General features: G+C 41.2%; 1 protein-coding gene and 2 non-coding genes across 4 annotated transcripts; all 3 read right to left on the bottom strand.

The window, feature by feature from the left end:
* Positions 1-7,052: 7,052 nt before the first annotated feature.
* LOC113140239 (zinc finger protein 135-like) lies at positions 7,053-16,096 on the bottom strand. 2 transcript variants are annotated; one of them, XM_026324038.1, is made up of 3 exons: positions 16,003-16,096; positions 10,794-11,524; positions 7,053-9,906 (listed from the first exon to the last, which is right to left on the bottom strand). In XM_026324038.1, the coding sequence occupies exons 2-3, from the start codon at positions 11,247-11,249 to the stop codon at positions 9,127-9,129; spliced, it is 1,236 nt and encodes a 411-aa protein (XP_026179823.1). In that variant the 5' UTR covers positions 11,250-11,524; positions 16,003-16,096; the 3' UTR covers positions 7,053-9,126. The 2 variants fall into 2 exon arrangements, with proteins under 2 accessions (XP_026179823.1, XP_026179822.1); XM_026324037.1 differs by lacking the exon at positions 16,003-16,096 and having other exon boundaries at positions 10,794-12,404.
* Positions 16,097-21,387: 5,291 nt separating this feature from the next.
* LOC113140241 (U5 spliceosomal RNA) lies at positions 21,388-21,502 on the bottom strand. The gene has a single exon (XR_003296632.1). It is a non-coding gene; the product is annotated as a U5 spliceosomal RNA (small nuclear RNA).
* A 702-nt stretch (positions 21,503-22,204) lies between these two features.
* On the bottom strand, positions 22,205-22,286 carry trnas-uga (transfer RNA serine (anticodon UGA)). The gene has a single exon. It is a non-coding gene; the product is annotated as a tRNA-Ser (tRNA).
* Positions 22,287-23,561: the final 1,275 nt, after the last annotated feature.

Genomic DNA, 23,561 nt, shown 5'->3' with positions numbered 1-23,561 from the left:
TGAAGACACCAGCCAACTGCTCCGAGCAGGCTCGCAACACACGTCCGGGTACTCGATCAGGTCCAGCAGCTTTCCGAGCATTCACCCTGCCCAGAATGTCACAGACCTCTGAGGTGAAAAATTGGTGTATGTCCTCATCTGGTGAAACGGCTGGCTTGAAGGCTGTCTCCTTGTTTTCCCGGTCAAATCGAGCATAAAAGTGGTTCAGCTCGTCTGGGAGGGAAGTAGAGGAGGGTAGGGGCGAGTTGCAGGGGGAATCGTTGGTGATTGTATGTAGGCCTTGCCACATACGCCGGGGGTCAGAGGAGTTGAAGTGCTCTTCAATCCTTTCCTTGTAGGAGTGTTTGGCCCTGGATATTCCTTTCCTCAGGTTGGATCTGGCTGAGCTGTACGCCTCCTGGTCTCCCAACCTGAAGGCTGCATCCCTAGCCTTGAGGAGAAGGCGAACTTCTTTGTTCATCCAGGGTTTCTGATTAGGGAATAGTTTCACTGTTTTATGTGTAGTCAGTCCCTCTACACACTTGATATAATCCAGGACAGAGTTGGTGTATGTGTGAATGTTTGTTTGGGAGTCCATGGTGGCGTCAGAAGCAAACACATTCCAGTCAGTGTGCTGGAACAGTTGTTGTAGAGTGGAGTCTGCATCTTCCATCCAGACCTTAACGGCTTTTGTTGTTGGTTTCACACGTTTAACCCCATGGTCACCCACGGAGCCGATCCGCTCTAAAAATTATATGTTTCTATTTTGTCACAAAAAGATCTTCGAAAAATGTGGATATAGTATAAGACATTTTATGTCTAATAAAACCTTAAAGTCTCACGATTAAAATGGCATAAAGCAATTTAGGATCGAATAATCACAGCGACTACAGTTTCTTAATATTTAACAACAGTAAACATACAGTACAAAACCCCGCTCTTTACCTTTCTCTCGTGTAACTTCATATGTGTAGTCAAACATGGAGTCCCGCATATCGTTCTGTTCGTTAGAATCCATAGAACAAAATGCACCCATGTTTTAGTCCAAAAAGACGTAATATTGTACAGTAAATCCATAAATCCATCGTCCTCCTCATAATAAGCCGTAAACCGCTTCGTTTTACGGCTGTTTTGTCCGTTTATTCAATAAAGTTTGACATAGCAAGCTTCTGTGAATCACATGAGGCCTCAATCAAACGTGTTGTTACGTTTCACAGCGTAACTAACGGTAAAACCAATAAAATTCACATCCTCAGAGAAAATCCCAGTCAGGGGGCATATTCTAACTTCGATTGACAGGAGAATTAGCCAGTCAAATTGTTCGTAAATGGTGACTGACGCATCTTGTAGCCAATGATGAGACCTGTAAATCGACATACGGGAAGTAGAGCCAGATGGTGCAACAGTGGGCTTTAACGCAGCCCCTCCTTACTGTAAATGTAGCCATGACAACACTGGGCAGGCAGCGCTCGATGCTAGAGGGGGAGGGGAGTCATGTTTCACATTTACAGCGCGCCGATAGAAAACTGGGAAGCTTTTGCTTCAATCGGCACCAAGGCCGTCAATATAACTCTTAAAATGTAAGAACAACAGCTAGTTTTATTTAGCTACGTGTTGTCGGCCATTTGCAAAAAAAGGGGCGTAGAGTCCCAGAGAGTATTAGCTCTACTGAGTTAGTTGTACTGTTTGAGCCTGTACTTGGCAATGTTCACCTTGAGCAACTTACAACTTACAACAAACAGACTGAACAACAAACAACAAAAAAACAGAAATACAACAAACTATGTCAAAATACCAGTGTCAAACTACTCTCAGCAAAGTGTGACTCTGCCCAGCTCAACCATTTTGGGTTCTATTGAAACTATCACCAAGATAGTTGAGACAGACAACACAAAAGATGCTTGTGAAAAAGTAAGTCTCCATCCAAACAGTTGACTCAGTGTCCAGGTCTAGCAAAGACCCAGGGCCACCAGCCCGTTGGCACCCTCCAGTGGACATTAGCCACCTAACACCAGAGCTACAAAGTGAGGTAAAACAAATGTTATTTGCGGAATCAGGTGCCTTTGCTTGACATGATGGTGACATTGGCAACATTTCCAGTTTGCAAATGACAATAAACCTCAAAGACGACATTCCGGTCCAGCGCACATATACCGCTATTCCCAAGCCATTATATAAAGAGGTGAAAGAATACATCCAGGATTTCCTTGCTAAGGACTTGATAGTTAAGTCAAAGTCACCCTTCGCTGCACCAGTTGTCTGTGTTAGGAAACGAGACGGCACACTGAGACTGTGTATTGATCAGACAGCCGCGACCTGATGAACAACTCATCCCGACCAGGTATGCTCGCCGCCGGCGACGTGACCACAAACAGCGTCGGAGTAAGCGTGGTGGAGTGCGAGCTAGGTTAAGGCTCAACCCGCACCGAACTGCACTCCCCAGCATATTTCTTGCCAATGTGCGTTCTTTGTTGAACAAGCTGGACGAACTTAAGATCTGGACCCTCACACAGAAAAGACTTATGGACTGTAACATCATGTTTTTCACTGAAACTTGGCTTAACAAAGACATCCCAACCTCCGTGGTTGAACTAGAAGGCCGTTCTGTCTTCAGGGCGGACAGAACGGCAGAGGCTTCGGGTAAGAGCAGGGGAGGCGGTTTATGCATTTATGTAAACAAAACTTGGTGCACGGACTGCGTCACTGTTAGTACCCACTGCTCTGCTGAACTGGAATATTTAGCCATCAAATGCAGGCCCTTCTACCTTCCACGTGAGTTCAGCTGCATTGTTGCTATCGCTGTGTATGTACCACCTGATGCAAATAGCAAAGCAGCAGTGAAAGAACTTTCCATTGCCATTAACAAGCTTCAGACTCAACACCGAGATGGGGCTTTTATTGTCACTGGGGACTTTAACCATTGCAACCTAACAACTGTTCAACCTAAATTTCACCAAAACATCTCATGCTTCACTAGAGACAATAAAACCTTGGACCATGTTTATACTAATGTGCCTGGTGCCTACAAAGTCATACCCCTCCCCCACCTTGGTCAGTCCGACCACTTCTCTTTGTTTCTCCTGCCTAAGTACACTCCAGTCATTAACCCTCTGGGGTCTGAGGGGGTTTTTGGGGCCTGGACAAATTTTGACATGTCCTGACATTTGTGCTTTTTTGAGCATTTGTGCATTTGTGAATAATTTCAATACTACTTGACAGGGGTGGTTCTAGAATCAGACTTTTAGGGGTGCTCAGGTCCTGTGCAGAATGTGACATTTGTACAGGACCTTATGCCCAGTGCTTTTTCTGCTGTCTTGATCTTGTCTACCTCTTTATGCTGTCAACCAAATAGCAAGCTTAATAACCCTCTGGGGTCTGAGGGGGTTTTTGGGGCCTGGACAAATTGTGACATGTCCTGACATTTGTGCTTTTTTCAGTGTTTTTTAAACATATTAATGTCTAAAGTCTGATAACACTGTAATCAGCACAAAATTGGTTACAATAATATGTAAGCAGCAAGTTTATACATTATTGTGTTTTTGAGAAAAAAGTGTTTATGCATGGTTAGTGCAAAACTAAAATTTTTTACTCACTGAAATAAGACCATAAAACACAAACAGAACATTGGTTCACAAGACTTTGGAGACCAGCATGTTGTAGGCTAAAGTGTTTACTTCAGAGTGCTGTGAATGTCATCTTGTTCACACATTCACAGTAAACAATACACTGATTTAAATTTTCTAAGACACTTTTTGTCCAGAAAGGCCATATGCAAGAGGGTGTGTCTGAGGATGAATAGTCATGTGATTTACCTGAGAACACAAAAGACGCACTGAACGACCAGACAAAGCCACGCATAATGAGCCTTTCAGTCAATGTAGATGGGACGGATTAGTGCAGCACAATACAACACAATGAGGAGCCAAACGATCCTCATTTGAGTTAAAATCAGTGTTTTTACTCTGAGGACAAGCTAAACTATTTGTCTCTGTGCGTGCGTAACGTGCCATAATCCAAACGCGCAGTAAAAAAGTGGAGCGGGTTGAGCCCAAAAGTGAGTAAATTCTATGATGAAGTTTGATATTTTGTGTCATTTCTCGGGGGTGTGCACATATTTACCTGGTTCACCTGAGATTATTTACATGTGAACAGTGGACAGTGTACAAGGCGGGACCGCATTACCTGTAATGAGTTGAGACAGAAGAAAACGGACGTTCATACGGATTAAATAAAAAGTGATGATTTGTTTTTGACTTGAATTGTTTCACTCAAAAGAAAACATTTCAAGCTTTCTAACCATATAATTCTTATTTTTATGAGCCAAGTATTCGCTGAGATTCTGGTTGTTTTATTTACGCAGTTACCAGTGCTGGGATGCCGATGATGGTTGGTGCTGTTCCTGGAGGAACGTTCTGGCAGGCCTCAGGTGAAGGATGCACTTCAGGAAATAAAACATTTAAATAGAGGAAGTGCCAATTGGACTGTACTATGTGCTGGCCACCTTGGAGGGGAAGTTAGGAAATTTGTTTTGGAGGTTTTGCTTATTTGTATAAGTTATGTTAGAAGTTTCAGATATTTGTTGGGTTAATATTTCATTGGTGATATTGGGATTAAGATTAATTTAATAATTATTTGGTATTTGTAGTTTAGTGGTAGTTTGTGTCTTTGTTATCCCCCTGTGTGTGTTTAGTGGTCTGATCAGCCACTATATATATATCTCCTTCTGTGTTCAGTCTGGGTCAGTTTGTCTTTAGTTAGTTTGCACAGTGGTGTCATTTTTTTTTTATTGATTTAGCCTGAGTTCAGTTTGGTTTCTTTGACTGGTTTTAAGAGCTCATATTATGATTATAAAGTTAAGTTATTTTGTCTATTTCTTTTTGGGGAAATAAAAACCCTTTTTTTTCCGGATATTTTTGCCTGTGTCCTCATCTGTGCCAGCTTGGTCCCTTACAAGCACCATATCACCTTGCCCACCATTAACTTGTTCCAAATATACTTTGTACAGTTGTTTCACTGGGAGCTAGCAGAACACAATAAGAATGATGTTCATAGGCCATAACCACTTTGTATTATTGCAAGTTATTTAACAGGAGACAATCTTACAGTGGATAGTTGGGCAGTGGATGTGGATGTAGATGGATGGATGGATGGCTCCTCTTGGAGCACTAAAAATTTAATAACTGCTGTAACAACTTAATTTCCCCTTGGGGATTAATAAAGTACTTCTTCTTCTTCATTACCACATTCAGCATTTCTCTGTGATATGTAATGATAAATAATTCAATAATAATATCTACCTGTTTGAAGAAGCTTTTTATATTTATTTGCATTTGCTGCCACATTGGTTTGGCACCTGTAGTGCTGCACCTGCATGGACATTGAAGCATCAGTGGAGCACATCTGACGGAATCAAATCTAAGAAAAAAACTCAAAATTCTGAGAAAGGAGCAAACTGATGCACTGGAAAAAAAAAAAAAAAAATTAACTCTAAACCGTACCTTAACTAAATTAACTAAACTTGACCTTAACCTAATTCTAATGTGTACCCTAGATCTCGGTTTTTGTAGCTAGTACAGCCATGATATCTGTTGTTCATACACAATTTAGGTTCTCCGCTGTAGATTTTCCACAATAATAAAAGGACATATTACTTTCTAAACCTTCTCAGCAGTTCTGCACAGTTTACATACCAATCAACACACTTAACCTGCACTATGTGACAGGAAATAAATTGATAAAATTGATTTTTTTTTTTTCACTGTCAAAATCAACTGTCATACAGGCAAGCTGTTGTGACTGAGTGGTTACATCTTGTCACAAGTTGACAAATAAATAAATAAATAAATAAAAAAGGTAAACACAAATAAAACACAACCCTGAACATACAATCAGTAAAAATGCAGTAATTTAACTAAAGATATTTTAATACATGTTGAGCAAAAACACTGTTTGATGATAATCTAAAGGAGAACAAAAGAACAGGGCTAGTGTATATACACACAGGAGACAATTGAACACAGGTGGAAATATTGAACAACACAATAAATTAGGAAGATAAAACATGACTTATAACTTATAAATATATAATAGATTTTTGTAAGAGAAATAGCTACTGTTGAAAGGATAGTTTTTTTCTCAGACCAGAAAGCAGCAGGAGCTACAAAACACATATGCTTCAAGATCTCTGTGGCTTTATTTGTGTTTCTAGACGAGCTGCGGAGTGTGTTGCTCTCCGAGTAAGCGAATCACTTTCTCTTGCAAGCGTGTCGTGTTGTGTGTGTTGTATAGTTAATCTACAGACTAGCTATAGCTTAACACACCTAAAAACCAACTAAACTCTAAACAATTCATTAACTGCTACATTCCAGTACTAGTCAAGTATCTTTCTATTTTGACCGGTATTTATTGCTATTTCCTAACTTAGTGTTCGTTAGCCTACCGGTTAGCTTAGCTAGCTAGTTAGCTTAGCTAACATGGCCTCTCCCTCTCTCTCTCTTTCCTGCTCGGTGTGCCACATGTTTAGTTATTCCTCTGCCTCCTTTAGCGATAATGATACCTGTAATAAGTATAAGGTTCTGTTAGCCTTGGAGGCGAAGATCACGTTTCTAATAGATTTTCCCCACTCAGCGACACACCCGCTGAGAAACCGACTCTGATAATTGGCGATTCCATAGTCAGAAACGTGAAAATAGAGACGCCAGCGACCATAGTCAAATGTATTCCTGGGGCCAGAGCGGGCGGCATCGAGTCAAATCTGAAGCTGCTGGCTAAGGCTAATCGTAAATATGGAAAAATTGTTAATCACGTCGGCAGCAATGACACCCGATTACGCCAATCGGTGGTCACTAAAATTAATGTTGAGTCGGTGTGTAACTTCGCTAAATTAATGTCGGACTCGTAGTTTTCTCTGGACCCTTCCCCAATCTGACCAGCGATGACATGTTTAGCTAAGAAAGTAGCAGGAATGTATAAATAGTTTATGAACCCCAAAACACCAGGGTTCTAAAACAAATTTTCTATTAGTAAAACTGTAGAGGCAGTTTGTGTTAATAAAGACTGACACACCAGAGAAATGTCTTTCTGAGTTTTATTCACACACTTACTGACATCCAGCTCCATCAAGTGAGGAAGATCATGTCAGAGTGGGATTTTTACACCACATTTCACCTTTGAGCATTTCAGTGAATTTCTAATATGTCATCCATGACCTAAATAACTATTTAAGACAAACTGACCAATCACCACCAGTTTAACAAGTGACTTAATCCATTATGATCACATCATCAATTAACACTTCAGATCAGAGCAAGAATTAAAACAGAGTAATACACTAGATAAAACTTACAATAGTAAATAATTATACAATGTAAAGTAAGAATAAAAGTTTAGAAAATATCACAAATGTTTGCATGTCACAGCATTCAAAGGTAATAAAACACTACATTAACTAAACTTCTTTTCATTAGATTAAAGGCATTTATCAAACATTAGTGATAATGAGTCTAAGTTAAAAAATAACAAGTTGGTAAATGGTCTTAAACTTGTAGTGTTTTTCTACACTCAAGTCCACTCAAAGCACTTTTACATTTTGACCATTTCCCCATCCACTCACACACTGACGTAACTGTCACCAGGCAACTGCCACCTGCAGGCAGACTGCAGTTCGACCAGCACACAGTGGAACAGACTGAGCCTCAGTAAACCTGAGGTCAGACAAGTAAACCATGGCTGTGCTGGTTGTCTCACATTCATCATCTCAGTTGGTCTCCATAGATACTTACAGCTTCCTCCTTAACTGCTGTTTAGACCTCAGACTAACACAGAGCATGAATTGATTTCAAGATTTCTTTTTCACCTCTGCATATAACCTACGGTTATACTGTTACGTTTTATTTGTTAATTCATCTAGTTTTTCTGACCAGTTCTCCCTGTTTCCCCCTATGTAAATAGCATGTATCTACCATTTAATAGTTGAATAAATCTTAAAAAGCATCTGTGACTGGCATCATCTATGTTATTTCACACAGTAAATACGTCACTGAATCAGGGAACTCTCACTCCGATTTTAGACTGATATTGTGTAGTACTCATTAATTGACTGATTGATCTGCCATCAAAGGATCTGGTGTTCCAAAATTATGAAGATGGTTTATATTTATAATTCATAAACCAGACATAATAAACATTAATTTTCAACACATATATATTTAATTTCACTACATTGTAGAGTGCTTTTCTACACTCAAGTCCACTCAAAGCACTTTTACACTTTGCTCATTCGCCCATCCACTCACACACCAATGGAACTGCCACCAGGGGCAACATGGGTTGCATTTTCTCGCCCAAAGACACTAAAATATGTGGACTAGTGAAGCCAGGGATTGAATCAGCAACACTGTATTTATAGGTGACCTGCTCTACCTGCTAAGACACAGCCTCTATTTCATAGCTATAGAAAAACAAAGACAAAAGCCAGTCTTAGACCTATCTCCCACAATTTCCACCAGCAATTAAGAGGCCCTTGACTATCAAAATGCTGGACATTTTCAAGGGTTTTGGTCCGGTGGACATGTTCTATTTACAGCAGTGTAATGTCTTGGTGGGTCCTTATGCTTTCTGATATAGACTTCAACCATAGTGGTCAACATTTCTTCTTGGTGTGAATGTGCTGATGGACTGTTAGAGCACTTGAACTAATGAGAGTTTTTCCATATTGATCACACCAGTATGGCTTCTCTCCAGAGTGAATACACTGATGACTTTTGAGGTGGCCTAACTCCGTGAAGGCTTTTCCACATTGGTTACACCAGTACGGCTTCTATCCCGATTGAATACTGTGGTAGAAAGTTCTGTAGGTTAAGAGTTGCTAATTCTCAGAAACAAACAAGTGTGATGAATCATTTCAGGTTTAATTTCATGCGCATTGAGAGAAGACTTCTGATAGCGTTCTCTGACCTTTGTGTTACAGTAATCAGGTTTATATATCTTTGACAAAAAAAAAAAAAAAAGGGTGGACTAATCTTGAACAGAGCCAACATGTTTGTTCAGGTATCTACTTTCAGCCTTTTTACCAGCAAAGAAAAATTTTTGGCAGTTATTTACAACCCACTAAACCCTAAAACACTAAACCAAAAAAAAAAAAAAACACTAAAAACTATATACCATGCATGGGTTAAGTAAATATATCCAAGTGATCGTTTGACATGGTGTAGAACCCCCACATTGATTTAAGTCAATATATCCAAGTGACCCTTTGACATGGTGTGAAACCCCCACAATACACTGATGACTTTTGAGGTGGCCTAACTCTGTAAAGGCTTTTCCACACTGTTCACAGCTGTACGGCGTCTCTCCAGAGTGAATACGCTGATGTAATTTCAGGGAGCCTGACTGTGAGAAGGCTTTTCCACACTGGTCACAGCTGTATGGCTTCTCTCCAGTGTGAATACGCTGATGTAATTTCAGGGAGCTTGACTGGGAGAAGGCTTTTCCACACTGGTCACAGCTGTATGGCTTCTCTCCAGTGTGAATACGCTGATGTAATTTCAGGTTGCTTAAATGTGAGGAGGACTTTCCACACTGGTCACAGCTGTATGGCTTCTCTCCAGAGTGAATACGCTGATGGCTTTTCAGGTGGCCTAGCTGGGAGACGGACTTTCCACACTGGTCACAGCTGTATGACTTCTCTCCACAGTGAATACGCTGATGTGTTTTCAGGTAGTATACCGCTGAGAAGGATTTTCCACACTGGTCACAGCTATAAGGCTTCTCTCCAGAGTGAATATGCTGATGTGTTTTCAGGTTGCCTAACTGTAAGAAGGTTTTTCCACATAGCTTGCAGCCGTACATTTTCTTTGCAGTGCAAACACGTTGATTAATCTTTAAACTCTGCAATGTTGTGACGGTCTTGGTGACTCCTTTTCTTTTCTATTTGTAAAAAAGAAGAATAAAATAGCAAAATGGATAAGATATGAAATGACATGATAGAACAATCTAAAACCACATTTATGAAAACTGTTTCCTTGAAGTTCTATTTCATTCCAAAGTTGTAAAGTTGTGTTGTGCCTCATCCACATATTTTGTCATTTATTTCTAAAACTATTTTTCTTAAAATGTATGCTTGCAATAGCTTTTCTTAGTATTAACATTACTTTTAACTTTTATTATCTTTCATTTGTAAACAGAGGACACAACCATGCAGCACCATATTTAAAGCACTAGCTTAAGTTTGAAATTAAAGAATGTCTTTTAGGTATAAATTAATTTTTCTCTTACCCAAATTTTGGTTTTCAGAAACAGCCACCGAAAAATCTAATTGACTATCTGTTAAGGGCCCAGATGTCTTTCTGTGAGAAATCACTTTTTTGTGTTAGGCTACCATGAAAACTGATGCGTTGGGCTGCAAGCAGCCAGTGACCCTCCTGCAGCTTGTACTAAGCACTTTGAATTGCATAGTGTATGAAAGATGCTATACAAATAAATTTGCCTTTGCCTTTGCCTTTAAGGTGCGGTGTGACTGTCATTCCTTGCAAGTAAAACTTCTATATAATCTTACCGAAGTTCATCCTCTGAGTCTATTTGTTAAAGAATTTACCTAACAGTAGCATATCAGAGTAGCAACACTCATCCTTAGTAAACTAGCTGGGTAATGGCTCAGACCTACTTCTAAGCTGTTTTATTCAGGACTGGGCGAAACCAGGAAAGTACACACCCGGAAATACATAAACATAAAGACTGGATTTTAGACGCTTCCAGAATTGAACTAAAATTAGATTATTGACTCCGGCCTCTTTATGAAACCTTTCCACACTGACCTCCTCATTCCTGTTGGCGGGGTCGTTGCTTCTGTGGTCCGGGCCGGTGAAATCTTGATCTTGATTCTCCTCTTTTATTCCGCTTTTCCACTGGTCGTGGTCAATAAATTCCAGGTCCTGATCCCCCTCTTTAATTTCGGTTTTGTTGTGGTTGTAGTAGACAGAGTCTGGCTGCTGTTTCTCGTCCTTTATTCCCCACATGTGGCCGTCCTGGTTGACGAATCCTGGGTCCTCTTCCTCCTCTTTTATTTCGGTTTTATAGTGGTCCTGGTTGACGAATCCTGGATCTTCTTCCTCCTCTTTTATTTCGACTTTATAGTGGTCCTGGTTGACAAATCCTGGATCCTCTTCCTCCTCTTTTATTCCGGTTTCATAGTTGTCCTGGTCGATATATTCCAAGTCCTGCTTCTCTACCTTCATCCCGCTGTTGTAGTGGTCCTGATCGATTAAATTCATGTTCTGATTCTATGATTTACGCTGCCACGTTGCAGCTCAGAAGTTGTTTCTTTGTTGTCCTGATCTCAAAGATCGTCTTCTTTCTTTTTAATGGCAGTTGACAATCCAGCTTTTAAAGGTGCATTAGCACCACCACCTGGACTGGAGTGTGGAACAGAGGTCTGACAAAAAAACTAAATCCTTTCAACAAAACCTCCTTCTCTTAAAAAAACCTTTGACACTGTTATGGGCCCTGAGTGCCGGGGCTGCGTAGCAGTGAATGATACAGCCTGGAACTGAAAAACATATGTTGTAAAGAACAGAAACTGCACAGTGCACTGCCATTCACATCCAGATCACATTTTTATATTCAAACATTCTTAACACAGTGTACAATAAAGTGCATTTGACCCCATGCTACATGTTTGTATAACTCATGGTTTCTCTAGGTAACCTACAACTTAAATTCCTGAGTGACATTTCCTGAGCACCACTATGTAATAGTGGAATAAACAGTTTTGCTCCACTGTATAGCAGGGCCAGGCTCAATTTGTGGCTGCTGGAAGTGCCACTACAGATGCCACTGCATTTCAAGAGGTGCCACGCAGCTGCCACAGGATTTTAAGAGGTGCCGCGACACTTTGACACTAGTGGCATCTCTGGGTGCCACTCGTGGTGACACTGTATTTTGCGCAGTGTTAGCGGCACCAGAAGTGGCAGCCGGAGATGCCACTGGCATTTTTATTGACACCCCATGTTGCATAAGCAGCCACAGTGTTAATGTCGTCCTCTTTTAAAATAAATAAAAAATGCAAAGGCACATTTCACTATATAACCTTAATACAACTTTGTTTACATAGCCTATTTCCACACCTCCTCGATGGTTTTCCTATTGTTAAGGTGACACTCATGTCGAGACTCTAGATGGCATAACCTGCAATGTTTTCTGTGATTTGTTTTATTGTCAATATTTGAAGCCACATGATATTGAAAGTGCTAAAACAAAAACAGATTGGTGTATGACGGTGATGTGGTCCCTGGTTCCCTGGGCCTGCTCTTTTCCTGGCTAAAGTGTGCCTTTATTTTTTGCTATACTCGGAAGATCTGCTCTCAAACGAGTGCATTTTGTAGCTAGCTTGACGCCATTTTGTCTTGCTAATTAAAGCGCAGGCTAATGTCACATAAACCTGCTTGGAAACAAGTAGATAAAGTAGGATGACAAGAGGAAAGTTGCAGCCGCGGGAAAAGCTCAAAGAATCCACTTGATGTTTTTGTTTCTTAATGATCATTGAAGCATAGAGGCCTATTGAACAAATATCCAACCTTAAATAATATAGCTGATATAAGTAGCCAGTACAATTTGTTCTTAATAATGCTCAAATACAGCTTTTTTTCTTAATGGTATTTGAATTGAAATAACAAGCTGTGTGTTTGTATGGGTGGGTAGGAGAGAGAGAGGGGAGAAATAATGTTTTGTGTGTGTTCACAGTGAACATTTGATAAAACTGAAACACTGATAATATACACACACACACACACATCAGGCTGTATGAATTTAGATGCATTATGTTTCTAGTTATTGTTTTATGTTTCTAACTAAATAGAGAAAAAGAGAGAGAAAAGAGGCAGGATAAGCCAAGACAGACAGACAGAGACAGACAGACAGAGAGACAGACAGAGAGAGGCATTGAGACAGACAGAAAACAAAAATAAAAAGAGAGAAAGGTAGGTATGTTTGTATGTGTATGAGAGGGTGCGTGTCTTCTATTTTTTTCACAGAAGCATCAAGATGTTATTAGAAAAACTGCATGTAGAAAATGTACTGTGGACCCCTTTTAAGGTAAATATAATAAGAAAGGTCATCATGCCCCGGGGGAACAAACACACATACCGGCAGGCCCAGGGAACCAGGGACCACATCACCATCCTGGCCTGCTTTAACGCGGCTGGGGAGGATGTCCCCCCTTTCATCATCTACAAGGGGGGATATCCAGGGGGCCCCTATAACAAGGAAGGGGTCCCTGATGCCCTCTATGGGAAGTCGCCAGCAGGGTACATGGACGGAGAGCTGTTCAGGAAGTGGTTTGTCGGGCACTTCCTCAAGTTCGCCACCCACCCACTGTTGCTCGTCATGGACGGTCATCAGTCCCACCTGGTTCCAGAGCTGGTCCAGGCGGCACAGAGGGAGGGGGTCATTCTCCTTTGCCTGCCACCACACACTTCTCACATCCTACAGCCTCTTGATGTGAGTTTCTTCGGACCCTTGAAGGCAGATTTCTCTGGTGTTACAGGAGATCTGTCGGCAGTAAGCCACTCTTTTTTGGTTTCCAAAAAAGAGTTTTCAAGGGTCCTGAGAAACTCTTATCAGAGGCTTAAGGATCACAGGGTTGTAGTGGCTGGGTTCAGGAGGTGTGGCCTTTACCCTCTGGACCCACTGGCCATTGACTGGTCACGGGTCATGCCGTCTGGGCCATGTCGTGGGACCTCACCACCTCTGCCAGCCCCAACAGCATCTTCCTGGGCCACGCCTGATGCTACCCACCCACGTACTGTTGTCCCCTTAGTGTTGCCCCACCCTCAAGCCCACTTGCCCCTGCATCTTCACCCCACTCTCATCCTTCTCCTGCTGCCCATCCCCTAACAGTCCGTGTCCCCGCCCACCCGACCACTGTCCCCCCTCCTCCACCGCCCTCATCTAATCCCTACCTGACCCATCCATTGGTAGTATCAGGCAGGATTAGCGGCAGACCTGGCCCACCTCCTGGCTGAAATCAATTATGCCCGCAACACCGGCAGAGTCAGGAGGAACACCAGCAAGGCCCGGGTGCTGACAGCGCAGGAGATGTCTGGTGTCATTGAGGAGGCGAGGAGGCGGAGGACCAAGCTGCAAGGACAGAGGCCCAAGCTCTGGCCTGAAGAGATTGAGAGCAGCAGCAGGCTGAAGACATCAGCCTGGCAGCCACTTCCTGCACCCTGCCTGGCGGCTCCCGCCCCAGCCGCAGAAGACTCTGTTACCTCTCACGGTCCCTGGCTGCCTGCCCCCAGCAGCACACCATCGCCCATGAGCCTGCCTGCAGGAGATTGTGTCCCTCCCTCCATGTTTTCTGAAGACCGTAAGTTATATCTGTTTTACGCTTTGGAGTATTTGATGATTCAAATATAATAATTACAGCAATGGATAGCAATGTGCTACATATTATTTTGAGCATTTATTTGTAAGCTAAAATACAAACTTTTTGTTTTAGAGCCATCAACATCAGTGCAAAAATGTGGCCTCCAGGGGTCCCAAATGTCTTCCTCTCGCCCCCCACCAATGCTTAATATAAACTGCACAACAAAATATTCTGACATGTCGGTAGCATTATCCCTGAAGAAGAGTAAGCAAGATGTATCTAAAGTCTTTCTCTTATTTATATAGCTATTCAGCTTCCAATGGCCCAACCTTTGTCCAGCTCCTTCTCCTCGTCCACTGGACCCACGACATCCACTGGTAGTAAAAATAAACATAACAGATGCATTACAGCCCATAATAGTTATTGCGTTATCCAACTTATGCATCTTTCGTAGGTCACACCGCTCAGAAAAGAAGACAGGATGCATATGTCTGGCGGTGTGGCCGGTGCAGGAAGCCTGAACCTCCAGAAAGTTCAGAGGGACTGGTGTCGTGGTTCCAGTGTGACAACTGCCACAAATGGTTTCACACCATTTGTGTGGGCTGGGAGGAGGAGGAGCTGGATTAAGATTATTGGTGCTACTGGTGCCAGGACATTTAAACATTTTTTTTGTTGTTGTTCATTTTATTTCTTTATTTTTTAATCTAAATAAATCATATTATCCGCATTTGCTTATCATGTGACTTGGTTTGTTAACACATTTTAATACAGTCCTTATATTTACAGCCACACTGCAAATATTGCTCTGCTACTTGTAATTGCTGTTTCTTGCCCCTCTCTAGTAAGTGTGTGATCATATAATATTTATATTTTATATGTTATATAAATTATTTAAGAAGAGATTGAGATAAGAAAAAGTTTAAAAGACCAAACAGCAAGAATGAGACAGGAAGATTAATATCTGCACGCTTTCATTGCGCAATCTGTAATTATCAGAGCACGAAATCTTATTTTGAAGGGCAGTAATTTGCAGCCGGATGTGTTGATAGCATTGCGGTAAATTTAGTCTGATGGGGAACAAGCTAATCACCCCCAAAAATCAGCAGGACAAAGGGGATGCAGCGAGCAGACGTGGGCGGTCACAATTGGACAATAAAACACGGCTAAAACAACCGCGATAGGGCACTTATCTCCGGTAATAACAAATGTTGACTAAATAAATAAAACTACATATGGTCAGAAAAGTAATAACCTATACTTTAATTATATGCTATTAACTCAGCTGGAAACTTTGTGATCAAATATATTAGTATTTAAAGAACAATTTTAATAGACTGTTAGCTAAAACGCGATCCGAATTGGACACAGTTCCGCTAAACTACCTTTTCATAAACACACACAAGTACTTTACTGAAATCCTAACGACAATGTACAATGCATATAAATCACCAGAAAAACAGATTAAGTCCATAAAACCGGACTTTACGAGTTCCTAGAGGCAGGAAAGCTCAGTTTTACCGAAAGCCTTAACTAAACTAACTAAACTTGCAAACTATTAGCGACAACGACCAAGTAAATACACTAAACAGTACGCTATACTGGTAAAGAATTAGAGAATAACCTTATAATATCGGCTATGGTACGTTTCACCATTTACTGACCTGAAAAACACGATATGTTGTAAAGAACAGAAACTACACGGTACGTGGCCATCCACATCCAGATTGCATTTTGGGTTGGAATAGGAAATCTCACCGTCAAACCAACCTGGGGAAACACCTCCCGCACAAAGGTTCCGCTTTATCCTTTTACCGTTCTCTTGGCCTTATTAAATCCAGGGCAGCGGGCTACTGAAATCACACAGTAATATGTCTTAAAAATATAAATGGTGATACCAAAATAAGATCTACTTGTAAATATTGTAATTACCAATTATAAAAAAATAAATCAACTAAAACAATGTGGTGACATTTTTAGGTGCACCACAATATATTTCTGAGTTCCACTAACCTTCCCAAGAAGACCCTCTAATGAAAAATCATCCTGTTTTATCTTCTTAAGTGCTGTTAATAGACATAGGCTCTGCACTCTAACAACACATGTTTAACTGTTTCTGACTTATTGCAATTCCTCCATAATCCTGTTGGGTGCTTCCCAATGTTATGTAACTTGGTATCACGCAAACGGTTGTCACGTGTTCTTAATATCCAAATCCTACCTTAGACAATGAAATAAGGATAAAGGAAGTCAGGGGGCGGGGCCAGTCACTAGGACTTTCACAGTAGACGGACAGCGGACTGACACGGACAGTGTGAGTCTACACGGTGCTGACACACACCGAGCCCATGCTAAGGTACGTCAGCCATTTAGCTGTTAGCTTCATCCTGCCTGTTTAGCTGCTCGTCAGTGGTGGAAAAAATACTGAGGACACTTAAGTAAAAGTAATAATTTCACAGTGTAGAAATACACTGCTACAAGTTAAAGTCCTTCATTAAAATGTTACTTGAGGAAAAGTAACAAATGTAAAAAAAAAGTACAAATCCAGTACAAATAACATTTGTCACAAGTCCACTGATGCATTTATGTGTTACCAGAAATATCACAGACACTATGTTGTCAAAAACCAGCATCCATAATCAAACTAGGCAGTTGGAAGTCAAGCTTTTGTACCAGACGTTATGTTATTTTATTCAGCCTGGAAACAGACCAGCACCACAGAAAAATAAGTGTCATCCTCCTTGCTCAAATGCTCAGAGTCTGTTATCTGTTTATAAAGGACAGAACAGCAGGTATTAAGACATAATGTTCTATGTCTGGAAATTCCACTTGGTCAATGTTTCAATTTGGAAAAATATCTGTAGTCATTTATGATGCAGTCACTCATCTATGTTTTTTTTTAATGACACTGAAACACCTTCTCCTATTATCCCCCTGAAGTCACATCACCTCTTCTCAACACATGGAGCTCTCCTGTAGAATCACCACCACCCAGTCGTGGCCTAATGGCTAGGTAGACGGACTTGTAACCTGAAAATTTCTGGTTTGAGTCTCAGGAATTGTTGGTGGCACAGAGTGAATAGCCATTGCCCTGTCCACCCTCAATACCACAACTGAGGTGAGACCCTTGAGCAAGGCACCAGAATAATGGCTGAAACGCATTGCTGAACAAGCTGAAGGCTGAAATGCAATGCTGAAGAATTGTGGAAGCTGAAATGTAAAAGTGGAGTTCGAAGCTTAACCTGTTTAGCTAAAAAAAACTTTTGAACATTGCTGAAAATGGCTGAAATGTATTGCTGAATAAGCTGAAGGCTGAAATGCAATGCTGAATAAGGTGATCATCAAAACAAAGCGGCTGTCTGTGCTTCGTACCTGTGGACGTACATTACTTTGACATTTCAAGTTACTGTAGTTGTGTCATTTATTGGCATTAAAATAATCTGGTAGCAGGCACCATGGCTGATACTGAAAATGGCCTCACTTGGTGCCTTAGGGGTGCTCAGCCCCAAGGAGAATGTGCATTTATAATGTGACCAACAGACATACGAAAAGCTAAGAAGGGACCCCACCAGCACCTACAAGAGAAAGGTGATTGACTGTTTGAAAGAACTGGAAAAGAATAAAGCCATTGACAGGACCACTTACTACAGACTGCATCCAGGGGAGACCACCCACTGTCTGTATGGACTCCCTAAGATAGACAAAGAAGGTGCCCCCCTCAGGCCCATTGTCAGCTGTTGTTATTTTCCGTTGAGCTTCAAAATAGCTCCTTATCTGCAATGGGGTAGGCTCTATAATCCATTAATCCAACCAGATTTAAATAAACCTTGCCCATATGCACTGACTTGTTCTTAATGTTACTCAGTGATATTTCTAAGTCCACAAAGTTTTCTACAACTGGCTTTGCTGTTTACTCCATTCAAAAATATGCACAGAACTGGTGATAACACTGTGTATTCTCATGTTTTTACAACAAAAACAATAACAGTCATTCACTAGCATCTCTAGGCTACTGCACACGTCATATTGTTTGTTTCTGATTGGTTTATTCTGCATCCATTGGCCCGCCCCTTGGAAACTGATCTCTACTGAAGAGATTCCAGACTAATCCTTTGTGTAGAAGAGAAAAAGAGTTAGTCTGGCTGGCCAGGATAGGTGATTGTACTAACTTGCAAAAAACAAAGCATTCACTTTCTAGCTAGTACAAACCAGTTGGTAGTGTCAGTCAGCATCAAGAAATGCTGCATTCATCACAGGGTCTGTGGCCTACAGCCATACCATCCTGCAAGAGCCTGAACCTGTCTGTTCTCAGAAGATAAACAGGGCCTGACTTGGTCAGTATTTTAATGGGAGCCTGCCTGGGAATACCAGGCTCTGTAGGCATTTTCTCTGCTGCACCTTAGCCAATAAAAGACGATGCTAATGAGCCCTGCCAGACCTGGTTAAAAAGAAAATAGGAACAAAAGCTGAATTTGTACTTTCAAATGATGCGCAAAACAAACAATACACACTCTGAAATGTGAGGAGCCTCATTCAGATGGATAAGAGCACTGAATTTGTCATTTCTCACAGAGCAAAAGTCAGTCTCAACTAATGTTTGAGCCGACATTTCTATGGCTGGGAAGTAGATAGTGAAGGAATGAGGACTGAAGACTATGGACTGCAAATGTTATCAGCATTGACATGGAGATGTTGATGTTGATGTTTGATCCAGTGAGGGACAGGACACTGGACAAACTGCTCCCCGTCAAATTGTTGAAGATCAGGCCTGGGTTTGATTCCTGGCCAATGGAAAAACATCTGTAAATGACCATGTTGAAGTACTTTTCTTTATCAACTTCCAAGGCTGGTGCAGGGGCCGTCTGTGTGTAAGGCAAACATGTTAACATCTACACTACGGGAACACAACTGTATGTTTTCAAGAAATCTCTCAGGGCTCCTTTATGATTTCCTAAAGATGACACACAGTCGGATCATTTGAATTTAGGTTCTCCAAAGGAAGTGCCCTATGGGATTATTGTACAATGTTGCATTTCCCAGTACCATGTTTTCAGCCTAAAGGTTGTGTCATTTTTTGTAGTGTAGTAGTCATCATGTTTGCCTTATATGTGAAAGGTCCCTGGTTCGAAACCAGACAGAAACGTATTTTATGTTTATTCATCATTGTTTTTACTGTAGCTCAGACTCAGAAAACTCAGCCTGAGCCTACCAAAGGTAGAAACCCATTTTGAGCTTCATTTGATGTGCTGAATTACTAAAGCCTAAGCTGGAACCCTGCATCAATACAATCTGCACACACTGTCCTCACCAATGTGGTTGGTGGCTACTGTCTTTTAAAACTAGGCAGTGTGAGCTGTGCTTCCATCTATGCCTGCTCAGCCTCCTCAAAGAAGCTCATGTCAGTGGACCTGACTTCAGGAGAAGGAGGACACTTGTGGAGCCCATTACCATCTATGGCCAGGAGGGGGGATGTAGTGGACTACTACAACTAAAGTCTACTGGTGAGCCTGCCGTGAGGTACGACAAGGAAGTGACTACCCAGCTTCTGGAAGGACCGGTAATAAACATCAATAGTGATAACCCATGGACCCTTGCATGTAGTAGCCGGTACACTCTCTGAAGAACTTTCTCTCTTCCACATTGTTCCACATTTCCGTGGCACAATGGACTCTGTAGTTTAGCCATGATAAGAGTGGTGATTGTTCCTTGATGTACCTCGCCTCTTGCCCAGGTTGGCTGAAATTGGCTCCAGCAACCGCCCTCCTACTGACATTTGAAAGGATAAGCGCTAAAATTAATTGAGGAATAGATTGATGCTGGATTAGCTTTTAGTTATCACTGCAAAATGAACACTGTAACCAGCAGTACAAAGTATAACATCGTCCTGCAGTGGTTGAAAAAAATTCTACACAAATTTGAAGTTAAATCAATATTAGTACTGCAACTGAGATTAAAAGTCTCATCCTCTACCAATTAGGCTTGATTTGACTTGGCCAAAGCATTGTTTTGTGTGACACATGCCACAACCGTTTTTTCTTGACACTAGCTTCATGTATCAGCCCTGCGATAGAGTGTTGTAAATAGTACCACAATTAAACAGCGTCATGTATATTGGAAAAGATTATGCATACAGAGAAGGTCAAATAGAATCTTTTAGAGAAGAAAGTGCAAATTTCTGGACTATTTGTTTACCTCTCTCTGCCGAGTCAGCTCGGGGATGAGCCATACTCTGCAAATTCCTTCCTGCCAGAGCTATTTTCTGAAGCTCTTTGAGCACACGTGTGTGTCCTCGACACACGTTAGAGGCACGAAAGCCAGATGGACCCAGCATTGACTTCGGACTTGCTTGGGTTAAGGTGTCAAAGGCAACAGCTTAAACACTACACAGATTTAAGTTTAGTGGTTCATGTGTATTTAACAGACTTCATCCAGATATGCTTCTGACACATTCCACATGATGATAATATTGGGTAATGACATCAGGGTCTAACTACAAAATGACTTTTATTCTTCACAGTCAGAAACCCCACATAAACCACAATATACTGTATATAGGCTGAAAGAAAAGAAAAGGGTATTGTAGTCCCTTTTCTCTGTCTTGCCACTCTCTGTTCTGGTTCAAAATTTGTTTTTTTAGAAAACAAGATTGAACTGCTATGTATGTTACTATGCCCACAACAGTTAATCATGTTTAAATTGTTTAGTCACTTTTTATACATTGACGTGTCACAGTGTTTAGAGTAAAAAAGTCTTTTTGAGCTTAACGGTTCTTGAACAGGACACTGACTCCCTCACATTGATTCATCCTTCATTTTCTGCTGCTTTGATCATTTCACCTGCAGCTATAAAACTACAAATAAAACAAACATTATTTCCTGAAAGAATTTCAGTGCCTTTCTTAAAACAACTCACTTCTATTTCACAGCATGACATTCACATATTAAAACAAAATTTTACTGTTGGATTATATATCATTATTGCAAAACCCACATGTCAGCAAAAGCTGAAGATTCAAAGAGATGTAACATATAATGTTGGACAACGCTGTTAGCCCCACAATATAGTACAGCATCAAAAAAATTAATTTATACTCTTGCTGTTCCTCTCCACGGAAATCTTTAGTAAAAGGCGAAAGAGTTATACGATTTGCAGAGAAAGAAGAATGGACAGCTGAGCTGGGTTCAAAGTTCTGGACCCCATCCTCTGTCTTACTACCTTCTGTTCTGGTTCATGGATCTAGAGCATAACAATTAAATTCTTATGTACATCAGTAATTAACCATCTACAGATTCCCCATTAAGGGTAGTCCCATCTGATTTTCTAAGTAAAGCATGACCTGTTGACTGTTCTATCATATTTAAATAATGACGCTGCACAATCAAATGAAAGGGTGAAGACGCTGAGCTTTGTCTAATGAATGACAAAGTGCTAACCTGCAGTTGCATTAAATACTGGCATGACTGGCAACTGGAGAAACTGCTGTGGGGGCATTCCCACACTGAGAGTTGAACCCAGACCACTTGAGTGAGAACCAGGAATCCTAACCGCTAGACCATATGGAACACAAGAAAAGCTGGAGAGAATCATACCTCTAGACCTACAAGCCACATGCAGGTGTGCTACCCTTCACATAAAAGCTCACCAAATTCTCTGTTTAGCAGCATTTATGTTCATATTTAGGTTTATATTTATACAGACATACATTCAGTGTGTAACAGTTAGTCTCTGTTGTTGCTGAAGGAGCTACCTGGCCTGGATGACTGTTGCAGTCAGCTCACCTCAGTTAGCAGTTAGCTCATTATTTTGCAGGTTTGTGTTGCTGTTGCTGAGTTAGTCTGTTGCTGTTTCTGTTTACAAAGAAAAGCTCGCTGTTGGCAGGATTCGGACCTACGCAGGGAGACCCCAATGGATTTCAAATCCATCACCTTAACCACTCGGTCACAACAACTTAATGGTCTGCAAAGGGATCAGTGTATTTTCATGGATTTGAAACAGATTACAAATTCCAATTCATTTTTGTTTTTATTTTAGGTATTTCAGTATTGAATTTTGAAAATTATTTCAGTCCATTATCTAGACCCACTTATTCCTGTTGAGAGATCTGCTGGAGCCTATCCCAGCTCTCTTCAGGTGAAAGGCACATCCTGGACAGGTCACCAGGCTATCACAGGACCATATATTGACACACAACCACACACGTACTCCTATGGGCAATTTAGAATAAACAACCAACCTGACATTTATTTATTTATTTATTTATTTATTTAGTATTTATCCAGCGTTCCTATTCAACACATCAAATGGAGCTACAAAGAGGTTGGGTCACACCTGCCTTTGGTAAAATCAGGATGAGTTTTCTAAGACTGAGATGCAACAGTGACCAGAGAGTTAGCTGTGATTGACTCTCTCACTGCTGTGCCTCCTCAGAAAAGGCCCTCTCAGGGGACCTTAAAGGAGACTGCCACACCTCTGAATCAGTAGCAGCATCATGGATGTGTGGCCTCACCCTTACAGACTGGGTCAGTAGCTGTAGAATATGACGTCTCATACTTTGTGATGAGCAGAGGCAGTTGAGCCCCACGAAAGGCTGTAGGGATTCCACAACATGTCCCAGATGGTCTGGGAATACCTCGAGAAGGAGCTGGAAGATATTGCCTGGGAATAGATTCGGACTACCTGGCTCAGCCTGTCATTCAGCCCTGGCTGGAGGACTAATTCAAAGATCAGCATTCTTTTAAAATGATCTGGACTTTAAAATAATCACAACCCCTGTGTGAAAAACAGCTGGTGTTCTTAAAATATTTATTCAAATGTGGAGGTGATGAGACAAATGATGTGTATGCTACTTGAAAGGTGGGAAGCAATAATGCCAGAACAGCACCACATGTCTGTTGGCATGGCTGATGCCAATGAGGCAGCAGTGCTGGGGTTTGATTCCCTGACAGGGAAACTACCCTCACTGTGTCCTAACAAGTAGATCTATGAAAGTGTGGATAACTGAAAGAGGACTTGAACAGGGCTGCTGCAAAGAAGCAATCTCATCATTGACTTAATTTAATCAGTCTTCATGCAACTGAAACAGGACTTCCCGTCAGTATGATGTCTCCATTTTACCAGGAAACACGTGTTGCATCAAAACCTAATAGGTCTCCTTTATGATTTCCTCAAGATGACTTGAACATTTCGATCATTTGGATTTAGCTTCTCCAATAGAAGTGTCATA

The sequence above is a fragment of the Mastacembelus armatus genome, unplaced genomic scaffold, assembly GCF_900324485.2.
Source record: "Mastacembelus armatus unplaced genomic scaffold, fMasArm1.2, whole genome shotgun sequence".
Lineage (NCBI taxonomy): Eukaryota > Metazoa > Chordata > Actinopteri > Synbranchiformes > Mastacembelidae > Mastacembelus > Mastacembelus armatus.
The sequence above is the reverse complement of the archived record's forward strand: the minus strand, read 5'-3'. Positions and strand labels throughout refer to the sequence as shown.